Source organism: Arctopsyche grandis, chromosome 5, assembly GCF_051622035.1.
Source record: "Arctopsyche grandis isolate Sample6627 chromosome 5, ASM5162203v2, whole genome shotgun sequence".
Lineage (NCBI taxonomy): Eukaryota > Metazoa > Arthropoda > Insecta > Trichoptera > Hydropsychidae > Arctopsyche > Arctopsyche grandis.
This window is the reverse complement of record NC_135359.1, coordinates 4810348-4823386: the sequence shown is the minus strand read 5'-3', so window position 1 is coordinate 4823386 and position 13039 is coordinate 4810348. Positions and strand designations below refer to the sequence as shown.

Sequence of the window (13039 nt, the reverse complement as noted above, 5' to 3'; positions counted from 1 at the left end):
TTCAAAGCAAGAAACAGTCAAATCAAACTAAAATAAGGGTTAGATTTACAATTAAACTGACCTTTAGGAGTCGTACACAACACGAGATCAGGATTATATCTGTCTGTAAGTCTTCTCACAACGTCAATTTGCTCCAGGACCAATTGTACAGCATCCTTGTGCTGAGCGGCACACGGCACATAAGCCGCCCAAAACTGCAAAAAAAAGTGTAAACCAAACCTTAAGTTAATATTATATATACATATATACCGTATTTATTCAAATCTCCAATATTAAAGTAAGCCGACGCATAAAGAGGACTCGGCTCAAACGGACAAAGGAAAACTCGCCCTGATTTGAAAATATTTTCTCTCGATATTCAAACCGGCGATAAATTCACATTTTTATCATAGTTGTAAGTACATATATCTGGGTTTTTCAGATTTCTTTTCGCATAAATATATACGTATGATACCTTATTGATGTGCTAACAGTTTACCTCGTGAGTGAGATATGCTTGCAATGGGATTTTCGTTACTTTTTATTTCTTCTCCGCCGCTCCCTTTTGATACGTAAAAAATAGTGAAAGGAAGCGCGTAACATCCTATCCATTTTGCAAATAAAACGTGTCCATTTGTGTAATAGCGTTTTACGCATATGTACATATGTATGTGAGGATTTTGTATACATATTTAGAGATTCCCTGAAAGCCCTCGTGGGCTTGACCGCTCTTAACCTTCTGTGTCAGTTAGTATATACTTCAGATCATTGTATTCATTTTCAATCGTACAAAATGAAAAACAATATTGAAAAGCCATTACCAAGCTTCAATTTGGTAATATCTTCGATTCAACAGACTTTCGTACACTGTGGAGGCTTTCATTCCCAAATATTATACATCCTATAATATTAAAAAGTAGACAAAATTTTGGAATCATTTGAATGTCTTCTAAGAATCACAAGAATATCTCAAATAAATATAAAATGCTATTTTATTTTATATTATCAGACGTATGTGTGATAACTACATACTTACTATCAATTATCGAGTCATGAAATTTATTGAAAAATCTAAATTTTATCTTAAACATTGCACATTATAAAATAAGTAATATATTTTATGTTCAAATTCAAATGACAAAAACTGGAACAATAATAAAATCACTATATAATTTTCGTACGCAAATTAATTTTTTTTATTCGTTCCTTCTTCAGATCTATTAAAACATAAATGCTATTTTATTCTTCGTACACTTTCTGTTTGCATCTTAAAGTATTAATTAATTATATTATTTATTTGTTTAAAAAGCACAGTCGACGAGCCCATAGGAATTGTCTACATCCCAAAAGCAAATTATATTTAAGGATATATTAACGAAAACAAAAATAAATATAAATTGAAAATATCGCTATTATCTATAGAACTAACCAACGAATAACCTTCAAGATGAGCATTTTCAAATTATTTTATTTGTAAGGCATCATTGAATCTTCTCATCTCCAATATAAATAGATTAACTTTTTTAATCTACCATTATACATATATAATATATTAATAAAGAAAATTCGGAAGGCTTTCTAATCATTCTTCTTAGAACCCGCACTCAACATTGTGCGACCTTTTCAACATATGGCTTCCAAAAAATATACAAAAATTTTAATGCTAATGTCACGAACTATTTATAATATAAATACATGCAACTTTTTGATTCAAATTTGAGGTCTATTTCAATTACATAATCCAATTGGGCAGAGCATCTATGTATGTACCTACATATACATATATACGCTGATTAAGTTCCACGATTACATTACAGAGATTGTTCCCAAGATGCCGACACTTAACGATGCATTAATAGCATAGCATCATATGGTTAACTAGCCGAGTTACACATACGTCAATCAGCCGAAGAGACAAAGGCTTCTTCACTTTGTCGTCACAGCTGATCAAGACCCACCACTAAGGGTAATTAGCAAATTTAGTATGCGCGACACAGTGTCCTAATTAATATCTATGTACATACAATATCTGGATTGGAGTGATTGATCGATTTCGGCTAATCTTTAATCTGGAGCAGATTCGCGGTCGAGATTTATTGGAGCCAATATGTAGGTGCGAGCGATTGGTGTAATCTAGTGTGAAGGCGCTAATCGTTATTTATTTCGCGATAGGTTTTGACGGTTTAGTTCGACGATATATCACGATTCTTATAACGGAAGCTTTTTCGGATGGTATGGGAGTGATTTGACGTGAAATGGCGTCGTATAATTTTAGGCGATAAATTGCGATCAGTTTTGTACGGGCGCACCCTCACAGTATTGCCTTAGAAATAAGTATTAGCTTTAAGCAATATATGCACGATTATAATATAACTAGTGTTGACTAGATATTTCAACGGTCAAATTAATTGATACAGGAATTAAAATAAAGTTACATACATATACGACATCGCAATTGTAATATGACACCAATAACAATTTAAATAAATAATTAATAATGGACTCAGATGTTACATATATTATTTATTTACTATTTGTTTTTTATACATATCTACATCCTGTTGTCTGTTGATTTTTCAATAAATAAAATAAAATAAAATAAAAAATAAAAATAATCAAATTATGTAAGTGATTGGTTGTGTGAAAATAAATTAAAGGTGAATGTGAATAAAACAAAAATTATGTGGTTGAATAGTAAAAATGTACTCAATGAAGTTGGAATTGATGATAAAATTATTGAAATAGTTGATAATATAAAATATGTAGGAATTCACATAGACTCGAGACTAAATTTTAAGGTTCACGTTGAGTACATCATTAAAAAAATGGCTAGAAAAGTTGGTGTTTTATGTATGTAGGTTAAGAAATATTTTAAGTAGAAAAAGTAAAATTTTAGTCTATAATACACGTGGTTTATGTATAACATATTTTATGGCCAAGATTTAGGAAAAATATAGAAATTTCAAAATAAATCCATGAGAGGTATTTTGAATGTGAGTAGATTAAAAAATATTAGAAGTAACTATGTTAGATGAATTGAGATGGATGAGTATTAAAATTAGTTTAAATCTTAGTACATTGTCTTTTGTTAATAAGTTAGATCATAAGTAATAACCTAAGTATTTTAAGGATTATACAATAAGGAATAGTGATATACATATATTTTATACTAGAAATAAGGACAAACTAGTTGTAAGTAGAGTAAGAAAAGACAGCTGGGGGTGTTTTTCACAGGGGTGTGCTCATGTACAATGCCCTCCCTGAGTGCGTCAGGTCTTCTAAGACTGCGATTGAAAAAAATTATTTCGAGTATATCTGTAATGCTGCTGGTCAGACCTGGATATTTGTGACTCCAGGTCAATCGTTTTCTATCAGAGTTTGCCGATTTCTCTGATTTCATTGTTGAAACGGTTCCCGACTAAAATTGGCTAAAAACCTTCCTACCTTCTATGTCACCACGATTTGAGTATGATTAATGTACAATAAAATTTATGTACAATTGATAGATGTCTCGTTAATTTGTGAGTTTTCAGAGTTTCGTAATTCAGCTTCTTGTGTAATAAAAATGCTGCATTGTTAATAATTGGCCAGGAAGGCGCATTGGGGTTTACCTGTAAGGCCCTCATGGTATAAAATAAATAAATAAAAATACGTTCATGTACTAGAAGGCGAATGAATTCAACATATATTAAAGTTCGAGTATAGACAATTGTTTATTTAATATACGTTAAACTAGTGGCACTCTGCGTCTAGTTTTTATTGAGTTTTAGTTAAGAAAAGTATAAATTTTCCCCTCAGGACAAACGAGAGATACCGTTTGCAGCGGAGCGTTTTTCTCCTTGTTTTCATTTATTTTTTTGTCTTTTTGAGTTTTCCCAGACGTGCGTTTGAATGAAACGGATACGGCAAAAGTTCGCTGGGGTGAAAGCTCCAAAGAATGACAGCTGTTTCGCATTATTCGGCGAATTTATTATCGTCTTGAGCAGTCGCATACACAGCCAATCCCACATCTTCGATAAACAAAAGGTGGATCGTCGCAGTTAATTTGCGACGAATTAAATGGGCGGGTGGGTCGTGGAAAGGCACAGACGGGATGAAAAGCGGAAAATTCGACAGAAAGCCTTGCGAAAGTATTTCTATTTTGAATATAATTTGACCGCTTTTGTATGCAAAATGTGTAATTAGCTCTTTGACGCAAAACAATAAAGAACAGATCGTAAAATGCTTCTTATATAAAGCCTTGTCAAAATATAAAAAATATGAACACATGTATGTATGTATATAAAATGGATATATAATATTAAATACTTCAATATATTATAATCGTGCTGTATCATTGTACGGAAATTAATATCAAGGTACCAACATTATGAACATACATACATATATGTAACTTCAATATTTATTAATAATAGAACTATGTACATACGGGTATTAGCAGTTACTAAATAACAAAAAGACATATTAAATTCCATACATTATTCAGCTATAGTATGATACGACAATATTAATATATTCGGCTGAAATATTTTTAAAAATTGAGTTACGTAAGTTCAAATTTTGTATCGACAAATTAGTCATAACTGTAAAAAGATACATTTTTTCGATTCAAATCTGATCTCGAGGAACACATGACTAAATCTTAAATATTCGTACTCAGTAAATCGAAATATTATAGATGTTATTAACGAAGCTTTAAAACAAAGTGGAAAATATAATCAACGGTATGCGTTACAATACCACAATAACGCATACAACTCCCGTTCCCGTTCCCGTTCTCGTTCCCGTTTCCATTTGTCGCAAAATGCAGACAGCGAAAACATTTAACATTAATTAATTGTTTCTTTATTTTACCTTAACAACGCAGGTGGTGACACGAAAACATTTGAAATTATTGCGTTGCAATGCCACTCATTCCCGTTTTTCCCATTTATGGGTGATATTTTTTTATAAAAACCATTGCGGACATACACACAATAACTCCTGTTAGTTTCATCGCAATCGGTTGAATCTTATAGGAATGCATACGTGACAGACAGACAAACAGACAAACATTGATTTATATACATACATATGTGTATGTATTTCCCGCGTTATTTGGCATATCCGAGAATTTCCAGGCATTGCCCGGCGCTACACAGGTGTATAAAAGTTAAGAAAAAATTCTTGAAAGTACTCCGACTTCTTCCAAAACACAAATCTTAAATTTATTGATTTTATATCTACTTAGAATGATAAGACATTTTAACCACTCCTCATCAAAAGTTGAGGAATTCAATTCATTACCTGAGGATTTTCTTTATATATATATATATATATATATATATATATATATATATATATATATATATATATATATATATATATATATATATATATATATATATATATATATATATATATATATATATATATATATATATATATATATATATATATATATATATATATATATATATATATATATATATATATATATTTATATATATATATATATATATATATATATATATATATATATATATATATATATATAAATGAATGTCTGTGTGTGTGTGTGTGTGTGTGTGTGTGTGTGTGTGTCTCGAATAGGCTGCTAAACTACTAAACCGATTACGATGAAACTTCCAGGATTTGTTGTGTGCATGTCCGGGAAGATTACTGTGAAAAAAAAACGGGAAAAAACAGGAACGGAAACGGGAAAAACGGGAATGAGTGTCATTGTTATTATTAGGCAGGTAGCGAACACATTATTTCGGGAATGGGAACGGTAATGAGAGCGGGAACGGGAACAGGAACGGGAACGGGAACTGGAACGGGAACGGGAACGAGAACGGGAACGGGAATTGCATGCGTTATTATGGTATATATATGTATATATTATTTTTTATATATATATATATATATATATATATATATATATATACATATACATATATATATATATATATATATATATATATATATATATATATATATATATATATATATATATATATATATATATATATATTTTTTTTTTTTTTTTTTTTTATATGCCCTTCACATCGCAAAAGCGAAGTTTCAGTATGAAGAGAGACACGCTCGCGAGTTGACTCACGCACGTATCGCATTTAATTACGCATAAATATTTAACGCGCTATGTTTCAGCGAGGATGACGCGTAAGTAAGTTTCGAAACTTCGCGAAATTCTCATTCGCGAAAGTGCTGCCGTGCGAATTATTCATTCTCGTTGCAAAAATCTCGCGTTCGCGGAAAAAAGTGAGGTTTTTATTATGCTGGAGGCGGGAGCAGCCACCGTTCGGTCGAGACGGAGCCGGAAAATTCTTTGATTTCCCCCCATAGAGCGACCGGCGAACAAACAAACAAGAGGACGTTTTCCTTTTCTCATCCGGGTTTTCTTTTCAATTTTTTTTTTTTGTATTTGTGTGTGTCGACCGATGCCATGGGAGAAAACACGACGTCCGGTATTCTTGGACGCGGGAGTGAAATAAGTGTCGGGAAAATGAAGCCTGAGAGAAGGGTGACTTTCACAGTAATTGAAAATCTCCGTTTGCTTGAAAAATAAATAAAAATATATACCGCTGCTCTTCGGTTCGGAATTTATTTAACGCGTAACGGACACTCTTCTTCTGCGTTAAACGAATTCGTACTTTTGTAAACATTCGACGTTTCAAGTTGTTTGGCGCTTCTTTTCCTCTCTCCTTCAGCCCCCTCCCTATCTTAGCTTTTCCCTCCTCCCTCATGCGTATTTTCTTAGCCAAACAATGCGAGGTATATCATTTAGGCGTTGCCTTTGTTTTGTGTCTCCTTTTAGCCATGATTTATCGCGATGAAATTTACAACTGTTGCGCTATAAATCACGCGACGGAATAAATAAACAAATTCTTTAAAACTCACAGTATCCATTTCAACAATTAAGAATTAATATTTAACATATCAAATAACAAATCAAACCGTGCTAATTTTAATACTATTGTCTCGTTTAATTGTCGCTATATGGAACATATTTTTGTTTATTTTATTTCATAGAACAAGAACACTCGCCTTTACAGATCGCTTCAAAGCCTTATACAGATGCAATAAAATTTAAATACCTATACATGGGCATTTTATACAATGCGAATTCTTACAAAAATCCACAGAGACATCTATGGAGAAATTTTTGCGGCATTTTGTAATCAAATTGGCGAACATCAAGATGCAGAATAGCTTGGGATTATCAAGAGAGATAGTTAAGGAGATGCCAATTTTACAGGAATCGTTTCAATGAAAATCATAAAAATTGGCAAACTATGATGATAAATGATCGACCTGAAGTCACAAACCAAGGTGTGGCTAGTAGCGGAACTTTAGTGGGACTCAAACCCGTGACCACTCTGCTTGAAAGCATAATATGCTAACCAACAGTTCAGTAGTTTGATTGTCACGATATGGAACATATCTACTTGATGTATTATATTTTATATACAAATTTTCTTAAAAATTTGCTGGCTATTTATATAATTTTATCTATTTGTGTGTCTATGTTTTATAGTCCAAATATAAAGCGTTTTTAGGCAGAACTGAGTTCAAAATAATTTTAAATTTGAAGTGGCTTAAAAGATTTTACTTTTATTGGGATTCCAGAAACATTTAAATACTTAAAATTCGTTGAATTTACTGTATAATATATGTACATATATTTATCATAACAAATTCAGCCTTGGCTAAATTAGATTGTTTAAGAATACGCTAATAATATTCACAGAGAATGCAATTTGAATTTGAAAAAGTTAAAACCACACTGTCTTTTATTTTTAAAGCAGTCATAGAGTAGTTTGCAATAAACGTTTATTAAAATTCCCTTTGTAAAATTTTCCATCCAGTCTTTAAAAGTTAAATTTAACCAACCAGTCATAAAAAAGTGCTTTACTATTATGAATTCTTCATAAACTGCACGTACACTTTTACTACATATTTGTTTATTTTAATAAAGAATCTTCTCCATGAAATCTTCTTACTGAGCAAAATACGTACATCATACATATATATAATCTCGCTATTCTGTGTGTCTCTTTGTGTATTTGAGATAACGCTCACCGTACTATAAAAATCATTTCGATTCGACGTACATATGTATGTATGTACGTCACAGCTAAGATACTGCCAACAAAATGTACAAATGAAGAAAAAAAACTTCTATATATACATATACTGTTTGCTACCAATGTTTCCTCTAGGCAAATTATCTCTGAGCATTTAGCAACATCTATTGAAAATTGATATAATTAATTAATTAATTAAGAATTTTTTTATTGCTATTTTATATTGTTTATATGTATAGGTAGTGTTATGTACCTCGCTTATCAACGTAGTTTCATCAATAATCAAATTCACTTTCTTACATTCATATACGTGAGTAACAAGTCCATTAAAATTCCTGTAAATGAATAATCAGATAAGACAGGAGTGCCCGACTTTGCCCAACCCAGGAATGCCAGACTTTGCCCAACCCAAAAAATATAAAAATAATTTATATAGATTACGATTCCATCACATAAGTTAGTCATCACCATCAAGACTTCAAGAGTGGTAGTCATTAATATCGACCCCGCAAGTGACAGTCAGCACAGCAGCAGAACAAAATGAACCAAAGTTTATTAGTGAAACAAAGTTCTACGTATCTCATTTTAAATTCATCATCGTTCCATAATTAAATCTGTAGTTTTCGAATACACCTACCAATAACATAAATGTAACTTTGTTATGATAATATAGAAATCTTAGTTTGTTAACCAAGTAATTTAAAAAATATATAAACTGCGTTTTGGAACATGACAGTAGGTAGGAAGGTAGTTTTTACCTGTTATATAATAATACATATAAAAACGGACTGTCGGTAAATATGTGACAGACCATGGACCAGTATGGGGAACCAATCGCAGCCGAGTATTCAAGACGCCAGGAAGCGTGATAGTGGGTCACATTTGCGCCGGACACGCAGGAGGTATCGGGGGCGCGGGGACGAAGACCTCCAGGGTGTCGGAGGCGCCGGGGGCGCTGGGGGCGAAGGCCCCAGGGCGACGGCGATGCACAAGACGTATCACTTTGTAATTCGTAATTCGTAATTTCTAATTCGTGCATCAATTTCTTTCCGAAACCAGCCGTTTCGATTTCGATTTCATCATTCATCATTTCAAACGGGTGGGACTGCCGATTATAATGTGCCACTTTTTTATTACGATTAATATTACGCGCGTGCGCCTATAAATTATCTTACTTACATATATATAACATATAACTTTTTTTTTATTCGTGTTTCAATTCCTTTTCGAAACCACCAGTTGAAATCAACGGGCACAACACTAGTTAAATATAAATATTAGATTAAATATATTTAAAAGGTAGTTGAAAAAATACGACCGCGAGCGGATAGAACACAGCAACGATACATTTATTTTAATTTTTTTTTATTTAATAACTTAATATGATATAACCCATGCGACGATATTTCATCGGGTACAACACTATTTAAATATACATATATTGAGAAAGAAATTGAACTATGCTTAAAGAAAAATTGATCATTTTTATTATAATGTGTTGCGCGTGCGGAAATTAAATTAATACGTTCCCCATTCAAAAGGCTTTCGCGCTTCTTTCGCGACGAAAGCTCTCCATGGCTTTGAGCAAAAAAAGCGCTTTAAAGTCGGATCGTTGAATCGAAAGCACCGTGAAGAGCTTGATAAAATAGAAATGGTGTGGATTTGACAGTCGAGTCAAGCGTTTGCTCCAACTCTGATTTATAGCTCGAACGAGTGAGATCTGAAACCGAACGATTCACTCTGATCCTGATTTACGACTAGAAAATAGCATAAAAAACTTATGCTAGTTTTTAAAGTAAAATCGCAAACGTGATATTGAAAATTTTCAACTTTGAACCAATAATACCGATTTAAATTCGAATCTTTTATATTCTGAAATGAACGAAGATTACATGAGGCGTTAATAAAATAAAATTTTATTACGTTGAAAATCTTAAATATTTTTCAAGTGAGTTTTTCATTAAAGACGTCAATAACATTTTCATAATGCCTTTATCATTATGGCGGAAAATCTCTGCAGAAGATTAATTCTTTTAATTATTTTCAGAGAAAAGTATTCTAAAGACATTATATTTTCCCTAAAGGTCGCTTAACCGTTTTAGAAAAATTCTCAATGTAAAAAAAGGAAGATATTATACATATATAGGCCAATAAATTACGAATTGAGATGAGCGTAAATTATGAAAGCGGATAAAATAAAAAAAGTTATTCCATGACTTTTCAACTGGAAGGATGACTTAAATTTTATTTATTTAACGCCTCGAAGAAAAAACTTTCCAATTATACGCACGAATGAAATGTCACGAAAATTACACTTATTAAGGAACTTTTCAATAAGAAAAAAATTAAGCGCAATCTGAGATGCAAAAAAATTAAATGAACGGCAAGTCGAAACGGAGCCGACATACTTATTTTCATTTTCCGTAGGGAACGGAAATTATATTTCTTTTCGTTCTCGGGGAATATTTTAATTTTTCATTGAAGTGAAAATTTAGTACCCGCTGCGTTTGATTCGAAACGATATTTAATTGCTAATTAGCATATTTCACCAAATTCGAGCTTTTTCATCAGGTAATTCGATACTTGAATTTTTCCTCAGATATAGATTTTCCTTAGAAGTATGCAAAGTGTGCCCCGTCGAAATGTATAATATATTTCATGAAGCTTAATTGGATTGCTTAACACGAAGAAAATTTGAATTTATTCTCATAATTGCGATATCATAGTCTTTGATAATATTCACAGGGGAAATTCAATTTCAATTTCGTATCTTTCGGACAAATTTAATACTTCTTTCGAGTCGATAAATGGAACGAAGAAAATAAGCATACAAAAGTATTTATTTAGTGGAAGGGAAAAATTCTAGATCTTGCTTTACTTTCAGTTTCGAGACACACGTCTGAGCCGACAGTCACTGAAGTTATTAAATCCTCTTACCCACAAATTCTCAACCAGTTCTTTAGATAAGCTGGCCTACGAAATATTAATAATAAGCAAAAGGAAGGAAATTTTAATATTTCTCGTCTTCAAAGTATACATTCGTAATTTAATATTTACACGTGAGATTTTCCCATTAGCTTATTACTTAATCTTTGCATGTAAATATTCATACAAACATGAATTTAGATGACGGATAATATACAAACGTATTATAATTATTTAATCATATAAAAACACTAGGCAATCAAATGCAATTTAAAAATTTTAATATGACCAAACATTTTTATTTTCCGCGAACGACTGCAATTAACTAACTATTGCTATATTTATTTATAGTAGTAGTTTTGGACCATTGTAGCTTTACAGGAAGAACCTAATGCGCTACAAAGAAAAACAGAAAAATAAAAATAACAGAAAACAAAAGAAAAATAATACATACATATATAAATAAAATAAGAATAAAATAATATATAAATAAAATAAGAATAAAATCCATGTTGAATGAATTTAATTGCATGAATGTTAGGGATACTCCGACAGTATGGCTCAGTGGTATCGTGTATGTTTAGCACCAAGTGATTATTGGGCTCGAGCCCGCTATAGGTACAACTGGTATTTGTGACTCCAAATCGATCGTTTCTTATCAGAGTTTGCCAATTTTATCTGATTGTTGATTGTTGAAACGGTTCCTCAAAATTGGCAAAAAATCATCTTTGCTGTTGTCACAAATCTTCTGTATTTATTGTGTGTATAATTTGTAAAAAAATTGTACAAAATCTAAATCTATAGATGTCTCAATGGATTAATTCTGTAATTAATTGTTATTTCGTGTTCTTCAACTTCTGGAAATACAGTGATTTATGTAATAATAAAATGCTGCATTGTTTGTAATTAATTATAGGCGCATTGGGGTCTTCCTGTCAAGCCTTCCTGGTATACATATATGTATGTATCTATGTAAAAATAAAATAAAATATGTACAATTTGTAAAAAAATATGTACATGTTTAAAATCCATAGATGTCTCAATGGATTAACTCTTTAATTAATTAATTAATTGCTAATTTCAGCTTCTCGCAATACAGTGATTTAAATAAAATGCTAATAAGATTTATTAATAAAAATGCTGCATTGTTTGTAATTAATTGTCCAGGAAGGCGCATTGTGGTCTTCCTGTCAAGCCTTCCTGGTCTTATATATCGATGTAAAATAAAATGTGTATTTCTGGTTACTCATAGAAAATATTTCAAAACCGCTCTGAATATTAGTCATTCAGATGAAAATATTCGTATCCAAGGTTTTTTCACTATTTTTTTACATTATAGTTGTGCATCGAGCTATGGGTCCGCAGTTGATAAAATTATCATCCCCTACATTATTCTATTCGAATCCTGAGACGAGTCTTGCGTGATCGGTCAGACTAGCCGTGGAAACCTGAAGCTTTCACGCCGCATTCGTTCGCATATTTTCCCCGCTTGATCGAGCTTTCGCATGAGGAAACGTTCACCGAACCGATATTAATTTCAACTCTGTCTAAATCGCCGATTTCGTCCTCCTTTTCGCATAAGCGACTCCTCGATGAAACCTGTCGAAGATATATGTATGTATTTTTCCCCCGAATACATTGTCGTCAGAATTGAACACGACCAGTTCGGCGAAAAACATTAATAATATTACACAATCCGAGCGAAGAGTATTCTCGAATAAATATTTCCGATATTGAATTATATACAAATAAAAATGCTGATCGTATTACACTTTGTGCGGAGAAAAAAAATCGTTCGCGGAGTTTTATCGTTTGAATACGTACGACAGATAATTACTATGCGTAAATCCCTCAATCCCTACATAAAATTTTATGACAAATGCGATCGCATAAAAATGATTTATTAAATTAAAAAGTTGAAGCAAACGTAACACCGAACGAAAGAGTAACGGAGGAAAGGGCAAAGCGCACGAAAGAAAATGTCCAATTTGCCTTGTAAATTAGAAATTTTGCAAATCGCAACATGAAATTGTCAAATGCTTTAATTT

At 32.0% G+C, this 13039-nt stretch overlaps 1 protein-coding gene across 1 annotated transcript in view; it reads right to left on the bottom strand.

The window, feature by feature from the left end:
* Nucleotides 1-13039, bottom strand: part of LOC143912079 (dipeptidase 1-like) — a 107821-nt gene that overhangs the window by 80251 nt on the left and 14531 nt on the right. The window contains exon 5 of the mRNA XM_077431251.1: nt 62-194. Within this exon, the coding sequence (XP_077287377.1) occupies nt 62-194 (133 nt within the window). The remainder of the gene's footprint in view (nt 1-61; nt 195-13039) is intronic.